We start from the raw sequence: 21,802 nt of genomic DNA, 5'->3' as shown, positions 1-21,802 counted from the left end.
ATACTCATTAGCATTCATTCTCTATTTCTCCAAACTTTCCAGCTTTAGGTACTGCTAATTTACTTTCTCTCTCTATAGATTTGCCTGTTTTGGTCATTTGTTTTAAACAGACTTTGAACATGGTCTTGATCAAATTCTGAATTTGGAAATACCACTGTTATATAAATCCTGTTTCTAAGGCAGAATGCCTGGGGCAGATCACTTTATTCAGTTTCCTATCACTTACAAGAGTATAACAATACTGACAACAAAGGGTTTAGGCTTCTTTAAAGATTATTAAACATTCGGAAATTTTTAAGTACTCAGCACGGAGGAACAGTGGGTTACAATAGCCAGTAACACACCCACAGCATCCTCTGCACATGGCTTCTCAGTCCTTCACTGTGTCCTTATTTCATGGGGCCTTTAACATTGAAGAAGTACATTATTGAACAAAGCTCATGTTCTCTTGGTTGAATTAATAGGATACAACTGAAATCCACATTATTCTTTTTTTTTCAACTTTAATTTTTTATTTCTTCCATTACCCTTTAGTCCCCTTATAGTCCCTCCCTCCACCCCACGATCACCACATTGTTGTCTGTGCCTGTGAGTCCTTTTTCCTTTTTGTGCTTTTTTAAACCAATTGTTTAAGTCTTTACCCTCTCTTGGCTTTTAATTGAAATTCCAGTTCTGTACAAATAACAATTTCCCTGCTATGTTCCTCTACCCTTCCTTGTAGTACCTAATTTCTGGGAGTGTGCTAATGAAGCGTTTATGAGCCACAATTCTAACAGTAAAGAGGGGAAAAAAAAACAGAAGAAAACAGGGCATATGTGGAAGCTTGTGTTCAGGTTTTCTCACAGGGTAGTGAAGACACGAGACCTTAGACTCTGTACTCAAACAGATGTGGGTTTGAATCTGACTCTGTTACTTCCTCACTGTATGACTTTGAGTAATTCATTTCTGGGCCTCAGGTTCCTCATCTTAAAAATGAGAGTAATGATAACACCTGATGGGGTTGTTCTGGGAATTAAACACATAGAGCAGTGAAAGTGCTTGGCACGCTGGCTGGTACACAGCAAGGTCTCGGCATTGGTTGTCTGCGCTGTTCTTCATAATGTGGCAACCAACCAGCCTGAAGGAGGCACACTGGCCCTGTGGAGACAGGACCGATCAAGAAAGAGGTCAGATAGTCATAGCATGATTGGTAAAGTGCTTTACAGTTTGTATGAAGCATTTTCTCATGTAGTGTCTCCTTTAAAGACTAAAGGGCCTGCCCCTCCCTGGTCTACTCCGCAGCATTTACGATTTCATGCATATTGTACTCGAGGAGGTTTTGGAGTTACCCAGGCAACATGGTGGGTATAGACCCCAAAGAGAAGGAAGGTCAAGGGACTTTGTATCTTGGCAGAAGAGGAGCTTGGAATGAGGATAGGAAGGAGGTCACGAGTCCATGCTGCCTATTCCTGGCTGTCTACAGGAGAATTCCACAGGGGGTGGAACAGTATGATGGCTGTAAAAGGGCAGCAGCAGACGTCAGACCACCTGTAGCCGAAGCCTGCCTTTCCTTTCCCACATTCCTCACCTGTGCAGTGGGATGGTGACAGTGCCCACTTCACTGAGCTGTGGCGAGGATCAAATGAGCAAATATATGCAGACAGTGTACCAAGTGGTACAGGATAAGCATTTAGCATTAGCTTGATTCCTGCCCTCCGATAATGTGTGGGCCACAGTGCCATAGGAGAGCTTACCCATGTCTTTGCTAGACCTCCCCACCTAGGTGCCCCAGATGCTCTTGAAACAACAGGTTCAAAGCTGAATTGATCATTTTTTCAGAAACTGTCACTCACATGTTACTTCAGACTTTCATGAATGGCACCACATCAACCAGGCACTCAAACCAGAAACCCAGGAGTCAACCCAGGCTCCTTCTCCCTCCTCTCCTGCACATGGATTCACGGACCAAGACTATTCAGTTTAGCTTCTTAAAATTCCTCCTGTCTCATTCTGCCAGCCCACTGTTGTCGCCTCAGCTTGGGCCCTCATCTCCTGCTCTGCCTCTGCAGCGGTCTCCTTATTTAGCCTTGTAGACACCAGTCTTACCCGGTTCCAGTCCTCAGTCCATTCTCCTCAAGGGACATTTCTGAAACACAAAATGGATAGTCTTGCCCCATCTTAAAAACCCTTGCTCTGCTCTGCCATGCCGGCCAGGATAAAGTGCACACTCTGTTAGCAAGTGCAGCCGCAGCTTCTTCGGGGCGTGACCCTGACTACCTGCCCTACAGCGCCCCCTGCCCTGTCCTCACACCCTTCAGCCTTTCCTAAGTAAAGATTGTTTCCGGATGCTGTGCAGCGCCTCCACGTCTTTGACTCGCCGCCCTGTCTGCCCAGGACACTTACCACCCAGGCCCCTACTCATCTTCCAAAACTCTTCCCAAGAATTCCTGCTCTTGGAGGCCATCCTTGACCACCTTCCTCAGGTAGAATTGACCATTCTCTGCTCTCAACCACCACCATCTGCATTCCTACTCTAGTACCTATAATAAGTCTGATGCCTCGACGTGACTTATACTACTGGGCCATAAAGCCATTTGTGAGCAGAAATCGGTGACTCGCACCTCTGGTCCTAGCTCCTGGCCAGTGCCAGTGTCCCAGCATACGCTAGTGACTAAGTAAACAAATTCACCCGGACGAGTATTTAATGGGCTGCGAGGGCTGTGCATTTACAGCTAGATTTCTTGTATGTTTCCTATCAAAGTGTATTCATGAGTATTATCTCATTCAGTCCTCCAACGACACAGGAATGAGGTGCTGTTATTATTATTCCCATTTTACTGGGGCAGAGAGAAGTTAAATCACCTGCCCAAGGTCATGGAGCTGGGCAGCAGCAGGGTCAGAACTTGAACTCAGCTCTTCCTTATCCAAATTGACTGTCATTCTTCCATCTCCCTGTAAACCAAGCTCTTGAGGGAAAATGAAGTATTTACAGCTTTTCACAAAGCTGGCTTTCTAAAACCTTAAGAGAAACCACGATGTGTAGCCTCAGCAGGAGAGGAATCCCAGAGGCCATTCTGGAGAGCTCTTGACGACTGTGGAAAACTGTGCTTTGTTGATGGCTTTTGAAAGGTGTTTGGGGTTAATGCCAAACAAAGACATTGAAAATTATTGACAATTTATTACTCTCAAGATTTTGTGTTTCAGGAGAAGCTGGAGAAACCAGCAGAGAGGTTCCATAGTACATATTAGATTCTCTTCCTGGATTCCCTCCCAAACTTCATAGTGGCCTTGTGCAACTTCTTTATTGAAAGGGCATTGTTTCATGCTTTATTCTACAAGTCAGACCTGCCTTGCTCTTACTTCAGCCAGTTAGTAATGACTCTAACGTGAGACCCAGCCTGGTGCAAAAGCCACAAACGCTGGGTGAGAGCACCTCCAGCTCGAAAACTCGGGGACAGCAAAATTGACACCTTCAGGGAAAGCAAACTGTTCACCTGGAACTTGAGGTGATTTGTTTTCATCATAACTGAGCCAGGAAACTATTCAAAGTATGTCTGAAATCTGCTTATCACTCCCTGCTTTGCCATGCTCGCATCCAAGAATGCACAAGAGCACTCAGTTGCGCATGTGATGAAGGTTCCGGAATGAAATCCCCACACACCACCCCGCTGTCATTGTGCTTTGATTTAGATGGCTCCATGGAGGAGCCTAAATGGTTGCTGTTTCCTCTTTACCTTAGCATAGGCAAGTTAGGTATTATGTCGAATACCTCAGCCATATACTTAAAGGGCATTGCATAAAAGGCCTTTTTGGTCAGGTGGGTGTTTTAAGCCCACCCAAAAAAAGCCTTTTTGTTAAACAACTTGAATACTAGAACATTTTCTGACACCAGTAAAATTCTTTATTTAGTACCAACACTGAGTTTAATTTTGCCTGCTAATTCTAACTTTGTAAAGTAAAGGAGACAGGGAGAAACTAGTGTTGTAAGCATTTATGATGTATTGGACCTTGCAGTTAACGTGAACCATTTAATCCTTATCTTAAACTACAAGACAGGTGGTGTAATCTGTGTCTAAGCAAAAGGAAACTGGGACTCGTCGGGGCCAAGTCTGAAGTGTAGGGCTGGGCTTGAAACCCAGAGCTGTCCTCCCCCCCCCCCCGCCCCCACCATAACTGTTACCCACAAATCCAAATCGATGCTTTAGAGAAGGAACTTGTACCGCAGGCAACTCTGCTGCTGTCGTTGAGTTTTCCTGCTCTGTTCCTTCCCTAGGTCTGGTTCCCACATTAACTTTGCAACTTTAAAATAACCCAGCATGAGGGATCCACATGAGGACACGTAACAACTTTTTCTGCCCAGAGTTCCCAGTTCTTACCTCTGGCAGGTTCCAGCCAACACGAAGAAAACTAGGTGGAGAGAAAGGGAGGTGCTTACCCAGACAGCTGGAATTGGGTAGGGACTGTTGAGGGCATAGAAAAGATTCTAGTAAGCTCCTTTGGGAGGTCAGAGTTGGGAACAGTTTTCTCTGCTTAAAGGTGAAAAGAGATTTGGGAACATTTCAGAGAGGAAATACCATTTAAACACAGCCTTGGCCTTGAAGGATGGGGAAAAACTCATTTCAAGCAGAAAGGAAACTGAACAAAGACAGAGACAGGAAAGTCAGTGCATTGGTGGGAAATAGGGTATTAATAGTGTTGTATTATCAACAACTTGTGCTTCATAATCAGCACTGGGGCTCAGTTATCTGCTGCAAAACAGTACATTCCATAACCAAGTATATTGCAGTTATCTACTGTTGGAGGAGCAATCTTGCAAATGGTACATCACATTTGGAAATTCTGCCTTTTAAGTAGTATATATTTGCGTAGACGTGGTCGTGCTACCTAATGTTAATTTTAAGATCCTGTTTTCTTTTGCTTCTGCAGAAGGAAACTCCACTTGCCAATGCTGCATTCTGGGCAGCGAGGAGAGGAAACCTGGCTCTGCTCAGGCTGCTGCTGAACAGCGGTCGGGTGGACGTGGACTGCAGGGACAGTGTACGGATGGACTCGTTCGGTATACGCATGCCAAGGACACGCCACGTCCCCCGTTGGCATGAGAGCACCTCCTGAACACATTTCCCTTAACTGCTTATCTACTCGTTCATGTGTTTGCTTGCTTCATTCTTTTCAAAAAGTCCAAGGCACCACAGTGAACTTAAAAACGTACTGGGGAAACTATCACATGCATAAAACCACAGGAGGCCACAATAGGGAGAGAGACACTTGACCAGGAATCTGAATTGGCAGATTCCAAGAAGCGGTGTTTAGTAAAGAGAATTCAAACCAGCTGCTTTCATGAAAAGGTGGAGATAATTTAGAGTGGAGGAAGGCTGCTGTGGAGGTGGCAGTTAGGTTTTTTCCTTCAAGGATGAGAGAACAGAGAGGGAGCCTCCCCCAGATTCTTTCCCTCTCATTACCTTTGCAAACATCAGTACACTAATTGGCAATTAAGGGGAACTAAAAATAGACACTACTGCCCGCCTACGGCCTGGACTAAGATGGCCCCGCCCTCCCCAGCTAGAGGTAAAGATTTCTCTGTACTCAGCGTGACTTCTCCACATCTTTGGGGACAAGGAGGACTCAGAGGAGAGAGAGAGGACAGATGTTTTGATTTTAGGATTTGAATAAAAATGTTTTTCAGAGGAGTCTTATTGTTTTCCTGAAAACAGGATGTGCCATTTCCAGCTTTTATTGCACAAATATGGTCATTGAGATCAGCCACAGTGCACCCGCTGGGGGCATCAGTGCAGGGCACCTTGGGTTTGCACCTCCAGGTCCACTCAGCCTTCTCCAGCTCCCCCTGTTCCCCAGCACCTGAACTGTACGGTCTGTCCCAGTGGGCTTGCTTCCCTCTTACTTCCAGTTGGGTTTGGCCAATGGGAGCATTGGCAGGGGTCAGAGAGTGGAATGACTGATGTTGGGGAGCCCAGTGCACCCTCCCCCACCCCACTCTCTCTGGCAGCAGCATCCTGGGAGCCACCACCTTCCCCCTCCTGCCTTCAGGCCTGGGCTGGCTGTGGAGCCCGCTGTTCAGTTCCCAGGGCTACACTGATCTTTACAGTATCCTTCCTCTCAGGGCACAGCTTTATAAATAGTCCCCTTGTTAAACTTTCTTCCAGTTATCTCACTTTCAGTGTGCCATCTGTTCCTTGCCAGGACCCAGACTGATAGGAGGTCTTGGGCATCTGGGCCCTGGCCATCCCTCCCTTACTTGGCCTCACTGGGCAGTAGCGCCACAATGGGCAAAGCTGCAGCAGGGACACTGGTTTTCATTGTGGCCTCATCCACCAACCAGGTCAATGGCCATTTTCCCCTCTTTTCTTGAAACCACTTTTGTTTAGACACCTCTCTGACTTTCTCCTGGCTTTTAGCTTCCCAGGGTCACTGAATAGTGCCACACATGTCCTGCCCCCCGGACAGCACCCCACACTGTCAGCCCCCAGGGCCCTTTCCCCATCAGAGCTCACCTCCCACCACCATCCCCTTCCCCTTGGGGCTCACACTCAGTCTCTCTCTGTCTGCTGGGTGACCCAGTAGCTATTTTGATCAAAAAATTTGCTTCTATAAATAGATACTAATGTGCTTTAGGACACTCCTTGTTTAAAAGAAAAAGTCACTTTCCAAGGGGCTCTCAGGAAGGATGATTTCTTAACTCAAAGGAGCAAGTCTAAATGATGGTGATTTCAGACGCTCTCTTATTTTGAAAGGGCTTCTACAGTTGGTGGTGGCTAAGGGGCAGGGAGATGTTTGGGACGGTGCAGGCCCTGGTTTCCTCCAGATTGCACGGGGCGGGGTTCCTGCCTCCTCCACATGCCACCTGAACACGGAGTCTGGGTTCCAGGATGGTTTCTTCCTGTGAATGATCTCTAGGCTAGTGTGGCCCTCACCAGTGGGGCCAAGCCCAGGGTCCCCTAGGATGCCAGGAGAGCCAGTGGAATGCAAGGAGAGGCCCCAGGCCTTTGCTGGGAACTGCTCCTAACCTCAGGTATGACCTGTTCACACTCTTCCAATAAACAGCTTTGTAAAGACAAATATGCATTATCTCTAGGCCACACACAATGGGAAACACTGATTTGCTAACACTCATTCACCTTCAGTTTCTAGATTAATGCTGTCTTTAATGGTGTTTACGTTTTTCTCTTTGCTCATCTCTCTGACACTTTCACCACAAAGATGTGTGATGGCAAGTTTATTTTAGTCTTTTTAGGCATATGAGTGTGTGCAATTCACCATCTTGTTGGTTGTGGTCTTCGCTACATTCATACACAGTGGTGTCCTCTGTTCAAAATCAGCTCATTTTAAAAGATATATTTCAACAACAGGTAACTAAATGAAGTAAACTTAATTGTTAGATAACTAAAAGCAATCAAACTAATAGGTTTTGAATATAAAGGAAATATTTTTTGTAGCTTAAGTCATCAACAGATACGACTTCTTTATCCTCTTTTTCCTTTATCTCAACCTCTTTCTCTCAACTGACCATCATCTAGAACTGAAATGCGATCTTTAAAGAAGTGTTTTTGTCCTTTGTTTCATTCATCTTTCCTTACTTTAATACAGATGAGCCTAATTTTTTATTTTCTTCTTTAAGTATTCAAACTGAGTGCTCTGTGATTCCTCTGGCTCATGATTGATTTTTATTTTGAGACCAGTGTAACCCGTGATAAAAATTTTTTCTCTCTCATGTAAAAAATATAGTTACAACTTGTCTATTTAGACTGGCTTTATTTACTTATTTGCTTTATTGTATTTTTTCCATTACCATTTAGTCCCCTTATATTCCCTCACTGCCAGCAATCACCAACACTGTTGTCCACATCCGTGAGTCCTTTTTTGTTTTTGCTCAATCCCTCCACTGCCTAACCTCCCCTCACCCCAGCCCTTAGCTCTCGTCCTGTTCTCTACCCATGAGTCTGTCTCTATGTTGCATGTTCAGTTTGTTCATTAGATTCCACATATGAGTGAAATCATATAGTATTTGTCTTTCTCCTGACTGGCTTATTTCACTTAGAAAAATGTTCTTTAGGTCCATTCATATTGTCACAAATGATAAAATTTTCCTTTTTATGGCTGAGTAGTGTTCCACTGTGTAAATGTCCCATAGTTGTTTTATCCACTGATTTACTCATGGACATTTGGGTTGCTTCCATGTTCTTTCAAATTAGTGTTTTGGGTTCCTTCAGATATATTCCCAGAAATGGGAATGCTGGGACAAAAGGCAGATCCATTTTTCATTTTTGAGGTATAACTATACTGCTTTCCACAGTGGCTGCATTCCCACCAACAGGGCAAAAGATTTCCCCTTTCTCCATACCCTTACTAGCACTTGTTGTTTGTTAATTTATTGATGATAGCCATTTTGACAGGTGTGAGGTGATATCTCATTGTGGATTTAATTTGCATTTCTCTGATGATTGGTGACATTGAGCATCTTTTCATTTGTCTGTTGTCTGTTGGTCTGTATGTCCTCTTTGGATAAGGGTCTGTTCAGGTCCTTTGCCCATTTTTTTAATTGGGTTGTTTAGGGGTGTTTTTGGTGTTGACTTTTGTAAGTACTTTTAAATTTTAGATATTAATCTCTTATCAGACGTATTGGCAAATATGTTCCCTCATTCTGTGGATTGTTTTTTTATTTTGTCAATGTTTCCCTTTGCTGTGCAAAAAAAACTTTTTAGTTTCCTGTAATCCCATTTACTTATTTTTAGTTTTGTTCCCCTTTCCTGGGGAGATATATCCAAAAAAGTTTTGCTACAAGCAATGTCTGAGATTTTGCTTCCCATGTTTTCTTCTAGGATTTTTATGGTTTCAGGTCTAGGATTTAAGTCTGTAATCTATTTTGAATTATTCTTGTTGTATAGTGTCAGAAGGTGGTCTAGTTTCATTTTTCTGCACATATCTGTCCGATTTTCCCAACACCATTTATTGAATAAACTATCTTTAGCCCATTGTATGCGCTTGCTTCCTCTGTCAAATACTAATTGACTGTAAAGTCATTTAATAGGTTTATTTCTGAGCTCTCTATTCTGTTCAATTAATCTGTGTGTGTTTTTATGCCAGTACCAGGCTTTTTTGATTACTATGGCCTTATAGTGTAGCTTGTGATTAGGCTGTGTGATTCCTCCAACTTTGTTCTTTCTCAGGATCGCTGTTGCTGTGTGGGGTCTTTTGTGGTTCCATATAAATATTTGAAATATTAGTTCTAGTTCTGTGAAGTACATAACTGGAATCTTGATAGCAATTGCATTGAATCTATAGATTGTTTCGAGTATGGACATTTTAATGATGTTAATTCTTCCTGTCCATGAACACACTATGTACTTCCACTTATTTGTATCTTCTTCAGTTTCTTGAGTGTCATATAGTTTTGAGTACAGGTCTTTTATATCCTTGGTTACATTTACTCCTAGGTATTTTATTCTTTTTGTAGCAATTGTTAAGGGGATTGTTTTCTTAATTTTCCTTTCTGTTCATTATAGACAGATAAAAGTGAAACTAGTTTTTTTATATTAATTTTGTATCATGCTACTTTGCTGAATTCATTTATCAGTTCTAGTAGTTTCTTGGTAGAATCTTTGGAGTTCTCTATGTACAGTATCATGTTTTCTTTGAATAAAGACAGTTTCACTTCTTTCCAATTTGGATGCCTTTTATTTCTTCTTGTTTGATTGCTGTGGCTAGGACTTCTGGTCCTATGTTGGATAAGCAAGATGAAAGCAGACATCCCTGTCTTGTTCCCTATCTCAAGGGGAACAAGAGGTTTTTTGCTCATTGAGTATGATGTTGGCAGTGGATTTGTTATATATGCCTTTATTATGTTTAGGTATGTTCCCTCTACTCCCACTTTGCTGAGAGTTTTTATCATAAATCAGTGAAGGATTTTATCAAATGCTTTCTCTTCATCTGTTGCTATGATCATGTTTTCTTTATGTGGTGAGTCACATTTATTGATTTACAAATATTGTACCAACCTTGCATTCCCAGAATAAATCCAGCTTAATCATGGTATATGATCTTTCTGATGCATTGCTGTATTTGTTTTGGTCCTATTTTGTTGAGGATTTTAGCATCTCTGTTCATCAGAGATATTGGCTTATAATTTTCTTTGTTTTTTATTGTCTTACCTGGTTTTGGAATTAGGAAAATGCTGGGCTTGTAAAATGAGCTCAGGAGCCTTCTCGCCTTTTGAATTTTTTGAAATAGTTTGAGGAGAGGTGTTAGTTCTTGGAACATTTGGTAAAATTCACCTGTGAAGCCATCTGGTCCAGGACTTTTGTTTGTTGAGAGTTTTTTTATTACTGTTTCAATTTCACTAAGTGTAATCTGTCTATTCAGATTTTCTGATTCTTCCTGATTTAGTTTTAGAGACTGTATGTTACTAGGAATTTATCCATTTCATACAGGTTGTCCAGTTTGTTGGCATATAGTTGTTTATAATATTTTCTTACAATCTTTTGTATTGCAGTGGTGTCAGTTGCTATTTTTCCTCTTTCATTTCTGATTTTATTTGGATCCTCACTCTCTTTTTTTTTGAGTCTTATTAAAGGTTTGTCAACCTTGTTTATCTTTTCAAAGAACCAGCTCTTGGATTCATTGATCTTTTCTATCATTTTTTAAGACTGTTTTGTTTATTTCTGATCTTACTTTTGTTATTTCCTTCTTTCTACTCACTGTAGGCTTTGTTTGTTGTTTTTTTCCAAGTTCCTTTAAGTGTAAAGTTTGATTGTTTGAGCTTTTTCTTGTTTCTTGAGGTAGGCCTGTAATACTATGAATTTCCCTCATAGGATTTCTTTCCCAGTGTTCCACAGATTTTGGATTGTTGTGTTCTCAATTTCATTTGTTTCAAGATGTCTTTTGATTTCTTTCCTTATCTTGCTGTTGACCTATTCATTGTTTAATAACATGTTACTTAGCTTCCATGTCTCTGTGTGTTTCTTGGTGTTATTCTTGTGATTGAGTTCTAGTTTCATAGCATTGTGGTCAGAGAAGATGCTTGATATGATTTCAGTCTTCTTTAATTTACCGAGACTTGTTTTGTGTCCTAACATGTGGTCAATCCTAAAATACATTCCATGTGCACTTGAAAAGTGTATGTATTCTGCTGCTTTAGGGTGAAATGCTCTGAAGATATCAATTAAATCCATTTCATCTAGTGTGTTAAGGCCCCTTGTTGATTTTCTGTCTGGAAGATCTATCCATTCCTATCAAAGGGGTGTTAAAATCTGCTACTATGACTATTTCTGTTGATCTCTCCCTTTATGTTCATAAGATTTGCTTTACATAGGTGCTCCTATGTTGGGTGTGTATGTTTACTAGGGTTATATTCTCTTGTTGGAATGTTCCCGTTATCAGTAGGTAGTGTCCTTCTTTGTCTTTTACTGTAGCATTTTTTTAAGCCTATTTTGTCAGATGTAAGTATGGCTACCCCAGCTTTTTTTTTCCCTTTCCATTTGGATGAAATATCTATTTCCATCCCTTTACTTTTTGTCTGTATCTTTTAATCTGAGATGGGTCCCTTGGAAGCAACATATATATAGGTCTTATTTTCTTGTCCATTCAGCTATACATGTGGTTGGAGGATTTAAGCCATATACATTTTAAATGATTATTGATAGATACACATTTAGTGCCACTTTATTGTGGTATTGAGTTGGTGTTAACAAACTTCTTTAGCTTTTTCTTGTCTGGGAAGCTCCTTATTACTCCTTCAATTTTAAATGATAGCTTTGCTGGGTATAGTAGCCTTGGTTGTAGGTCCTTGCTTTTCAACACCATGACCATTTCACACCACTCCTTTCTGGCCTGAAATGTTTCCATTGAGAAATCAGATGGCAGTCAGATTGGTGCTCCTTTGTATGTGTCAACCAGCTTTTTTCTCTTGTGGCTTTTTGGATTCTCTCCTTGTTTTTAAGCCTTACCATTTAATTATGATGTCTTGGTGTAGGCCTCTTTAGGCCCAACATGTTTGGGACTCTCTGAGCTTCCTGGATTTGTATGTCTTTTTCCTTCACCAGATTAGGGAGGTTTTTGGTCATTATTTCTTCAAGGAGGTTCTCTAGCCCTTGCTCACTCTCTTCTGGTATTCCCATCATGCAGATGGTGTTACACTTCATGCTGTCTAAAATCTTCCTTAAGCTCTCCTCATTTTTTTTAATTCTTTTTTCTTCTTGCTGTTCTACCTGGATGGTTTTTTTTCTACCTTGTCTTCCAAATCACTGATTCAATCCTCTGCTTCATCTAACCTGTTTATTTCTTCCAGTATATTATTTATTCCGGGTATTGCATTCTTTATTTCTGAGTGATTCCTTTTTGTGGTTTCTATGCCTTTTTTTCATGCTGTTGAGTATCCTTATAATCATTACTCTAAACACTGTATCTGATAAATTGCTTACCTCCGTTTCACCTAGTTCTTCTGGAGAAGTCTCTTGTTCTTTCATTTGGGGCCTGTTTGTTTGTGTTCCCATTTCTGGCTGCCTCTTTGTGTTTGTTTCTATGTATTAGGTAGATCTGCAAGACTCTGTCTGGTGCAGGCCCAAGTCAGACCCTGCCAAGTCAAACTCTGACTGGCCCTGGGCAACCTGTTTGGACCTATTGGAGATCTACAGCTTGTTGTTTCCTCGGTTGGGCCTTGGTGTTTGCAGAAAGAACCAGACTTCACACCTAAGCCAGTTTTTATGAGCCTGGGGCCTGGGGGAGGGTTAGCTAAAGTCTCAGAGCTCCCAGGCATCTACTTCAGTTGTTAAATTTAATCAGTGATATAGCCTCAAGTTATATTCAGCAGATGACCTTAAGCTCCACCGGGTGGGGCAGAGTAGTTCCTGTAGGCGGGGCTATTGCTTCCCCTCAGGCTGATGCCATTTGGAGAGGGTGCTCTGCCTGAGAAGGATGGCCTCTGCAGTGTGGGGAATGATTCAGCACAGGGATCCTGGAGAGTGTTTCTTCAATTCTCTAGAGCCACCAGCCTCCCAGACTCACACATCTCTAGTCCCTTCTGCCCTTCCTCTGCTGGAGCCCAGAGTAAGTGGCTACAAATCAAATTTTGTGCTTTGGCCTTTTAAGAGCCTCTCTGAGTCTCCATCCATGTCTCTCTGGCAGACAGAAACCTCACTGCTTTTCACAGCTTTATGCTATTTGGATTCCTTTTTCAGTTCTGGTGCTATAGCCTGGGGATACCAGCTTGGGGTTTAGACCCCACACCTCTCAGGCACAACTCCCTAGCCACTGAAGTATTCCTCTGGAACTTCAGCTGCCACCCATGGGAGCCCAGCCAGCCTCCTGCACCTCCCCTGCACTTCCTGCCAGTCACATTGTGGTGAAGTGGTTTCTTCTGTCTGTCTGTGGCTATAAGGCTTCTCTTCAGCTAGTGTTCAGTTGGTTACTCAAGATAATTTCTCAACAATTTTGTTGTAATTCCAGGTTAGTCCTGGGAGGAGGTTAGTGTACCTTCCACTTACTCCTCCCCTCTCTTGGGTCTCTACAGTTTATATAAAAATTGCTCACATTCTAGAGCAAGTTGGTAACACTAAGCTTGCCCCTCCAATCTTGGAAAATATGGAGGAGGGAGTTCAACTGAATAAAGAATGGTACCGCCCTGGCTGGGTAGCTCAGTTGGTTAGAGTATTGTTCCAATGCGCCACGGTTGCAGATTCAATTCCTGGTTAGGGCACATGCAAAATCAACTAATGAATACATAAATAAGTAGAACAACAAATCAATGTTTCTCATTCTCTCTCTGTTTAAAATCAATTGAAAAAATAATGGGTAGTATAGCCTACATCAAGGTCTTACACTGAAATACCAAATACAGTCACATGGGGTAGAGAAATTATCAAAGAGCACTCCTATGAAGCCATTAGCTTTTCTTTCTTTTTTTATGACATCCAATCTTCTACAATTACTCTTTGAATTCCTTTTTGTGTGTATGTTTTAATTTTATCTTTATTGTTCTTTTCCCCATTACCATTTAGTTCCTTTATACTCCTCCCAGCTATTACCACACTGTTGTCCATGTCTATGCATCCTATTTCCTTTTTGCTCAATCCCTCCACCCCCTAAACCCACTGCCCACTAGCTGTCATCTGCTCTCCATCTATGAGTCTGTGTTTTGCCTGTTCGTTCAGTTTGTTCATTAGATTCCACATATGAGTAAAATCATATGGTATTTGTCTTTCTCTGACTGGAAGCCATTAGCTTTTATTGATTCTACCTATACTTTTTATTTATAGCAAACAAGACTTCCAAAAGTAGCATCGTCATTCACAGAAGTCAACAAAAGCCAGATAACATTTACTGAACTATTATTGTATTGTTTTAATAGCTAACATTTGCTGATTAATATCTAACATTGCTATGCTAAGACCATTGCCTGAATTATCTCTTGTTCCCATTTAATTTAGTCAGGCAGACACTTTAATTATTCCTCATTTTACAGACAAAGAGAATGAGCCTTAGAAATGTCAGATAACCCTCCCAGGGTCATACTGGCTGACTACTGAGCTCTACTGCCTCGCCGCAAAATCCCACAGGTGTGACTAGCACACTGCTCCCAAGTCACGTTTCCCCCTGTCCTAGAGAGTCTTCCTCACTGCAGATTTGTCTCCTGTCATCCACTCCCGGGAGGCAAGCTGCTGAACGTGCAGGTGTGGTGGTTCAGATTACAGTCCCAAACCCTTGGAAACAACTGTAAATTACAAAAGGGGTTCATATCAAATGGTCCACCTCAAGTCCTTGAGTCCGAAAGCTGCCAGAGACCTTGGTGATCACCCTGTCCAAGCCCTCATTTTAAAGATGGGGTAAATGAGCCCCAGGAATTACAAGCAACCTGTCCTCGTTGCACTGTTGGTTAATGACATAGATGATAAAGGTCAGCTTGGACCCCAGGGCTCCTGACTCTTACTTCTGCCATCTCTTATTTCATCACAGTGCCTTTCATCTCTGAGTCAGTTTGAAGATAAAGACTTATAAATTCAGAAAACTGACTGGTACTATTTAACCCATTTTTTGCATTAATACAGTATTTCAGGTCAGGAACATTTAACATGAATCATAAAATGAGATAATTACATCATTGGTGCTTTAACTTGGACTATATTTCTGAGGTTACTGGAAGAAGTAAATTTTTAAATTGAAAATTCCAGCTTTGGCAATTGTCACTTTGCTCTTTCCCCGTCTAGTCTGCATTGTAGGTTAGTCATGAGACACTTCTCTCCCTGTGGGAAGTTTTGTGCTTGGACATGCCCCGGGTGGAGCTGGCATCTCTGCAGCCTCTCCTCCTGGACCCCTCGCTGACACACGGGGGCCTGGCTGCTCATCTGTCTCTCCTCCCTCCAGTATGGCACCACGCTCCTCATGGTCGCCTCCTATGCTGGTCACATAGACTGTGTGAGGGAACTCGTTCTCCAAGGAGCGGACATCAATCTCCAGAGAGAGGTAGGTCAAGTTTTGCACTTGAATAACAATCACCCAGGTGATAGATGCTTGAAGTTTTCACAATAGTGAATTGTTAAAAAGGGCAAGAGTCGTGATTGTTCTTTTCCTACATGACACTGAAGCCCAGGTTGCAGGCTTTACTGTGCCTAAAATAAGGCCCAGGAACTGCCGGTTGACTGTACTTCAGTTGAACACACCTTCCCAGGCACGTGCTGCCTCCTGAGGTAACCAGACCCTTTAAACACTCCCCCGTTTCATCCCTAGCTTAAATCAGTTCTTTCTTCTTCCCTTGGGGTGAAAATTCATAGGATTTTCATAGAGATCAATATAGTTTTAGAAGGATTGTATCACCAACCTGTTCTTAATGAGTCTCACTGGCTACACTCTCAACCATCCCACCAAACCATATTTTCAAAGGACTTCTTTGACTGGCTGTGTAATAAGCTCTGCTCCCAAAATCCATGTGGTGAACGTTGGTCTAAAATGTGATTTGGCTCCCACCCTTTATTCAAGGGCAATCTTGAGACTTTCATCTTGTCACAGGATCCATTCTTGGTCCGATGTAGAAGAACAGTGGGGGCTGGGACATTTTAACATACTTTGGGATTCAGGTCTGAGGAGGGGCCATTTATTTCTAAGACAATATAGAGCCTGGGAAACTAACCTTAATGGAGACACGTGCACAGGCCACACTGACTCAGAACCAGACTGGAGCTCTTGGTTTTCCTTGATCCACTCTGACCAAGAGAAAGGACGACTCATTAACCAGACTTTCATTGAGCAATACATCGTGTCTTCCAGGCTGGACCGCCACCCTGTGGGGAGCAATTAAGATGCACCCTATGTAAGGACTAGATGTTCCACAGGGCATCTAGAAATTTTATCTCCCCTCTCGGTGTTGCCTTGGCCGTGGCCCATGGGAGAGTGACACTCACTGGATAGAGCCTGGAGTCTGGTTCTCACTGCCCTGGATCAGCATGCCTGGTCTGTTGCGTGGAGCAGTACAAAGAGACCACAGCAAACCCAGCCAGTCTTCTCACAGGCAGATTTTTCTGAGCAATTTCCATAACAGTGGGTCATTGTTTTAGGTCATTTGCACTTCAGCAGCTGATTTTCTTCTTGGAAGAAAATGTTTGGGCCCATTTAGAATTATAGTTTAAAATTACCCCAATCTTTTTATTTTTCCTCTCTGCTTTACAATCTTTATTTTAACTTTAAAGGAGAGACAGCTTTTTCTTTAATAAAAACAATGTGATCCAGCTCCGCTTACTCAAAAGCTTTATCCTTAAAGGCGAGTTCAACATGCACAAAAATATCTTCACAACACCTAAGAAAGCTGGGAGGAGAAGAGAAGTGTTTGTTTATTTCCAGTCAATATATGGTTGGCTCCAGTTGCCCAGTTAATGTTCTTGAAGAGGTGAACTATTGTGCATTGAACAAAGTGGCCCTTGAAGACTTACCAAAGTGTGCCCCATCTGGAGGTAACCTGTGTGGCTCAAATGATGAATCTGTGTAGGTTCCTGGTGGTCCCCTGAGGCCATGGAAGTCTGGGAAAACAGGTCTGCTAAGCCAAAGAGAGGCCCCAGCCTCACCTCACATGCTTTGGAATCTGAAAGAGTACGTAGCAGTGCTGAGAAACTCATATAGCAGACTTCTGCCTTGGTTCATCTGTAATCAACTTTGCAATATTCGAATATTTGTTTCCTGAAAGAGGACCTGACACTCTTTTCTTAGGTAAGCTGTCCAGACACACAGGGCTTGCTAGAGAGACACACTAGAAGCTGTGGTCCTGGAAGACCGTTGCTCTAGGGATCCAGCTGTACTGGCTGAGGGAAACTCTCAGGCATAGAAGCCACACATGTGGTTGTCACGAGGCGAGCCCTGGGTATCAGGAGTAAAGCCCATGCATTTAAGACCTTTATTCAAATTCCAGACTGAACTCTAGCTCCTGGTGTCTAGATTGCTGTATTCACGTGCACAATGATTAGTAGTATGCATGTTCCAAAATTGGCTCAAACTGCTATAAATGATTTTTGTAATTGTCAAAAAAAAAAAGCTTATTGAAAAACAAACTCTCTTAATGAAGGAACAACACCTAGAAGTTACCTTTGGTAGTCGTAAAACTAATGTTTATAAAGATGAGAGTTTTCCTATTCTAGCCAAGTTTCTCCATCCATACCTTGTCGTATCTCAAGGTTTCTGGCCCCCGGCATCCTCCACTGTAAGAAAGCCATGAGCAGATGCTTCCCTCTTGTTTCCCTGAGAACCAAGGAGAAAAATCACTTCTGCATCACAGGCAGAAAGGTTCTATGAATTGTCATGCACGGTGCCTTGCTGGGGCCAAGTCTAGTGGGGCACAGCCTGAGATAGAGGGTTGTCTGGGAAGGCACATGTGTCCTGCCACAGACGTGGGCTCCCTGATCCTGTCACCCACACACACATGCACATGTGCACACACCCTTAAGAGCAAGACTCAGAGTGATCAGTGATCCATAGGACATGCTCTCCCTGGCTTCTCACACCCAGTTGAGAACCTAGCACCTTGATACTCCCAGTTGGTTTTCTCTTTGCTCCATCTGAGAAAGCGTGGTCTCAGCTTCATCCCATGCTCAGAGCACAGGAGTGAAGCGCATCTTTATATGAAAAGCATACAGCCCACATCAGTGGGGTGGTGATTTTGCTCAGACTACACAATGGTTTGGGTACCAGTTTTTTAGTAGGTTTATGAAAATGCCTGTGAAGAAAGAATGCTAAAAATTGTGTCTCGGGATATCAGTGATATGTTTAAAATTAGAATCAGACTGTTTCTTGTTAATATGTCCTATTTGGGGAAATATTTTGATCCTCTTTGCAAGAATTATTTAGATTCTTTCTTGCACAGGTAGCTTTGTACTCTGGGGTGATAAATTTTGTAATCAGACCGCTACCAGAATTCTTCCACCGTGAATGAATGCCAGTGTTCCCCAACTACTATGCCAAGCATGTTAGCTTCCCACAGCTGCTGTAACAACAGAAATTTGTACTCTCACAGTTCTGAAACACAGAAAACTCGAGGTGTTCATGGGGTCACACTCCCTCTGGAGGCTCCAGAGGAGAGCTCATGGGCTACCTCTTCCAGTTTCTGGCAACTGTTGGCATTCTTCAACTTGTGGCCCCATCACTCTGATCTTTGCCTCTGATCACATTGCCTGTGCCTCTTCTCTGTGAAGAAGTACACTCTGCCTCTCTCTCATCGAGACACTTGTCATTGGATTCAGGGCCCACCCAGATAATTCCTATCAAATCCTTAATCCCATCTTTTCCCATACAAGTAATATTCACAGGTTCTGGGAATTAGAATGAATGCATGTCTTTTGGAAGTCCACCATTTATTCCCCTACACCAGAAATAAACTTTTCCTTTCATCTTGTCACTTCTCTGATCAAAGAATAATAATCAGTTTCAATATAACCTTTTCCTAGGCTAGAAGCTTTATACTCGAGGATGTTGTTTTATAACGTGACCAAATGTCTTTTGAAACCAGCCGTATCTCTCCCCCAGTCAGGTACAACTGCCCTGTTCTTCGCTGCTCAGCAAGGCCATAATGACGTCGTGAGATTTCTCTTTGAATTTGGAGCATCCACTGAGTTTAGGACCAAAGTAAGAACATTCTGTTGATTCGTACCCCATTGAAAAATTTTAGCAATCATGAGTATTCATGTCTCTTCATCTATAATAAAAATTTGTGCTCCCTTTTTAACAAGATGTTCAAGCCTAGGAAGGTGGGTTTTGCGAGGTTCCTTGTAAAGGTTCAGGAGTCTTCCTAGAGATTCAGTTCGGAACATGACATTTTTCACTCTGGGCACACAGCTGGACAGTTTTATGAGGAATTACTTAGATTCTGGTTCGCACTTGTAGCTTTCTTCTCTGGGACACTAAATTTTGTTACCAGGATGATACAGCAGCAGGTGCTTTAAATTTTCCCTCTTTTCATGTGCTTTTTTTTTTTTTTTTTTTTTTTGCTGTAAGATGAATCCCAGTGCTCTGATAGGAAATGTTGAAATATTAAACTGATTCTAGTGAATCTCAGAGATTCTAAGGAGGGTACTTTGGCTGGGAGTTTACCTTCAGAGATGTCCTCACTGAAATATATGATATATGATTTCCGTTTATATAACTGGGCAAGAGAAGTCACTGAGCCTTCATGTTGGGCATGTGGATAAGAAAATTGAGACTGCAGAAAGATCAACTTTGTGTTCACAGTATGATTTTAAGTGATAGTATTTTATAGTAGGAAAATTTGAACTACCATAACTTTTTTGTGATTGTCAACTATTTCTGGCCTAATCATAACAAAAAAATTCCTGAATATTTGCCCCAGTGGAAACTTTTAGGTTTTCTTAACTCATTGTATTTGATACTTCAATATCCAGGGAGTTTCCACTGGGTTTTTTTTTATTATTAAAATGGTAGTTATTACATAGATCTGAATATCAGGTTTCTGTCTTTTCTGAAACTTGCTGTTGGACTGTGTACATGCTCCAGATGTGCTGAACATAATATACAAAATATTATATGTTTTTACCACTTTAAAGTGGTATTAATTACCACCTTATTTTTTATCTGTAAAAGTGATACAACTAAAAGCAAAGTAAAGTTTTACAAACCCAATTCTCAACTCTTTGAACTACATCGACACAGTGGTGTCTTGCCATTTGGCTGCTTCAGTCTTCTCGGTCAGCAGGTCAGTGCTGGCATAAGGCCTTTGTGCGTGAGCCAGTTTGGGTCGTCCCAGAAATCCACGGATCAAGGGGCCCGGCTGAGCCGTCTCATGTGTTTCCATTAGGTCAGCTGCAGGGGTCCAGGAGCTTCCCAGGGGAGGAGAGGGCGTCGGGGAGGCTTTCAGTTTTAATGTGTTCCAGTCATCAGAACTGACTTTGCGTCAACGATTGTTACCATTGTTCTTAAAATTTATATCCCCCCAAATACGTGTTTTTAAAGTAACAGCTGTCAGCTCTTCTATGACAGTCATCATTTAATCTGTTCTCTAAACTCTTTAGGCAAAGGGCTAAGAAAATTGACAGAACAGAACTTGGAAACATGGGTACTCATGGCTGCTATTACATAAGTTCGTGGTGTTCACCCACCCCTCCCACCCTGCCCCCCACCACCTGAGCCTTTCAGTCTCTCTCCTCCATTCTTCACTCTTCAAAACCCAGCTCTCCCCCACCACTCAACCACATACATCCCCGGTGAATGCAGGAGCAAGTCTTAGAGTGGTGTGTCTTCAAGTGAGGCCTGCCTGCCAGCCGCTCACCACAGTCTCCTGACGTGACTAGTCAGAAGGCCTATTTCTGGGCCTTACCCCAGACCCACTGAATCTGAGGATGGGTTCTGAGGGGTAGGCATTTTGAGTAAACACTCCATGCCCATATAGAAAAACCACACAATCTTATACTTACAATTTGTATTTTACAACCAGCTTACATGTTCTCGCATTATTTATAATTAGCTCAGATGTCCACATACCAATTTACAGAGCCAAACAAACAATTCTAGTTGGGAAAAGATAATGCATTAGCTTCATCCCCTGAGAAAAACCATTAAGGATTTCAGCTGACCACAAACTCAGTGAGTCAGTAGTGTGATGTGGTTGACATGAAAGCTAACTCAAATTTGGGCTGCAGAAATGAAAGTGGAGTAGATGGAACCAAGGAGTGTCCCACTCCCCGTCAGACCACACCCCCTTTACACTGCTCTATTGAGTTCCAGGGCCCACATTTTAAAAGAGACCTGGGCAGATTGGCACATGTTCAAAGGAAAATACTAAGTAGGATCGTTAAGAGGCACATGGAATATGCTGTAATTATCCACTCTTTTAATGGATGCAGATCTTGTTTCATGAAGGCAATGGCCCCTGAGGGTTGCTCTAGAAAAGCACCTTAATCTGAGAGGCCCACCACGGGGTAGAACCATGGAGAAGTTTGTCAGGAGGGTCTCTGGCCAGAAGCCAAGGAGGCTATTCTGTCAGTTCCAAGAGACCTGGCTGGTGCAGACTTTCTGTTCTTGGTTTTCTTTATTGAGAAGCAAATAGAAGAGTCTGCATTTGACAGGAAATTTCTTTTTTGTTGTGTTGTTTTTCAATTACAGTTAACATGCAATGGTATATTAGTTTCATGTATATAACATAGTGATCATACATAACTTAGAAAGTGATCGCTTTGATGAGTCTAGTAGACATGGGACATTTCTAAGTTCACCGTAATAACTTAGTCAGCTATAACAAATCTCAAGCAAGTCATCCAAGTGTACAAAAAAATGAAGTCCTTAAGATGAGCTGTCATGACAATAAAGAAAACGTAAAAGGGATGAAAGA

The 21,802-nt window shown here is 42.3% G+C and overlaps 1 protein-coding gene across 8 annotated transcripts in view; it reads left to right on the top strand.

Moving 5' to 3' along the window:
• ANKRD29 (ankyrin repeat domain 29) overlaps positions 1 to 21,802 on the top strand; it is a 49,760-nt gene that overhangs the window by 5,641 nt on the left and 22,317 nt on the right. For 4 of the 8 annotated variants that reach the window (XM_053664174.1, XM_053664175.1, XM_053664171.1 and 1 more), the window contains exons 2-4: positions 4,906 to 5,016; positions 15,349 to 15,447; positions 18,988 to 19,086. In XM_053664174.1, coding sequence (XP_053520149.1) covers positions 4,906 to 5,016; positions 15,349 to 15,447; positions 18,988 to 19,086 — 309 coding nt within the window. Of the gene's footprint in view, positions 1 to 4,866; positions 7,007 to 15,348; positions 15,448 to 18,987; positions 19,087 to 21,802 lie in introns of those variants that run through there. The other 4 variants (XM_053664173.1, XM_053664178.1, XM_053664177.1 and 1 more) reach the window with 4 other exon arrangements.

This window comes from Artibeus jamaicensis, unplaced genomic scaffold (assembly GCF_021234435.1).
Source record: "Artibeus jamaicensis isolate MK-2021 breed Jamaican fruit bat unplaced genomic scaffold, CSHL_Jam_final contig_354, whole genome shotgun sequence".
In the NCBI taxonomy this organism is placed as follows: Eukaryota; Metazoa; Chordata; class Mammalia; order Chiroptera; family Phyllostomidae; genus Artibeus; species Artibeus jamaicensis.
Note: the sequence above shows the minus strand (reverse complement) of the source record. Positions and strands in the feature narration are given on the sequence as shown.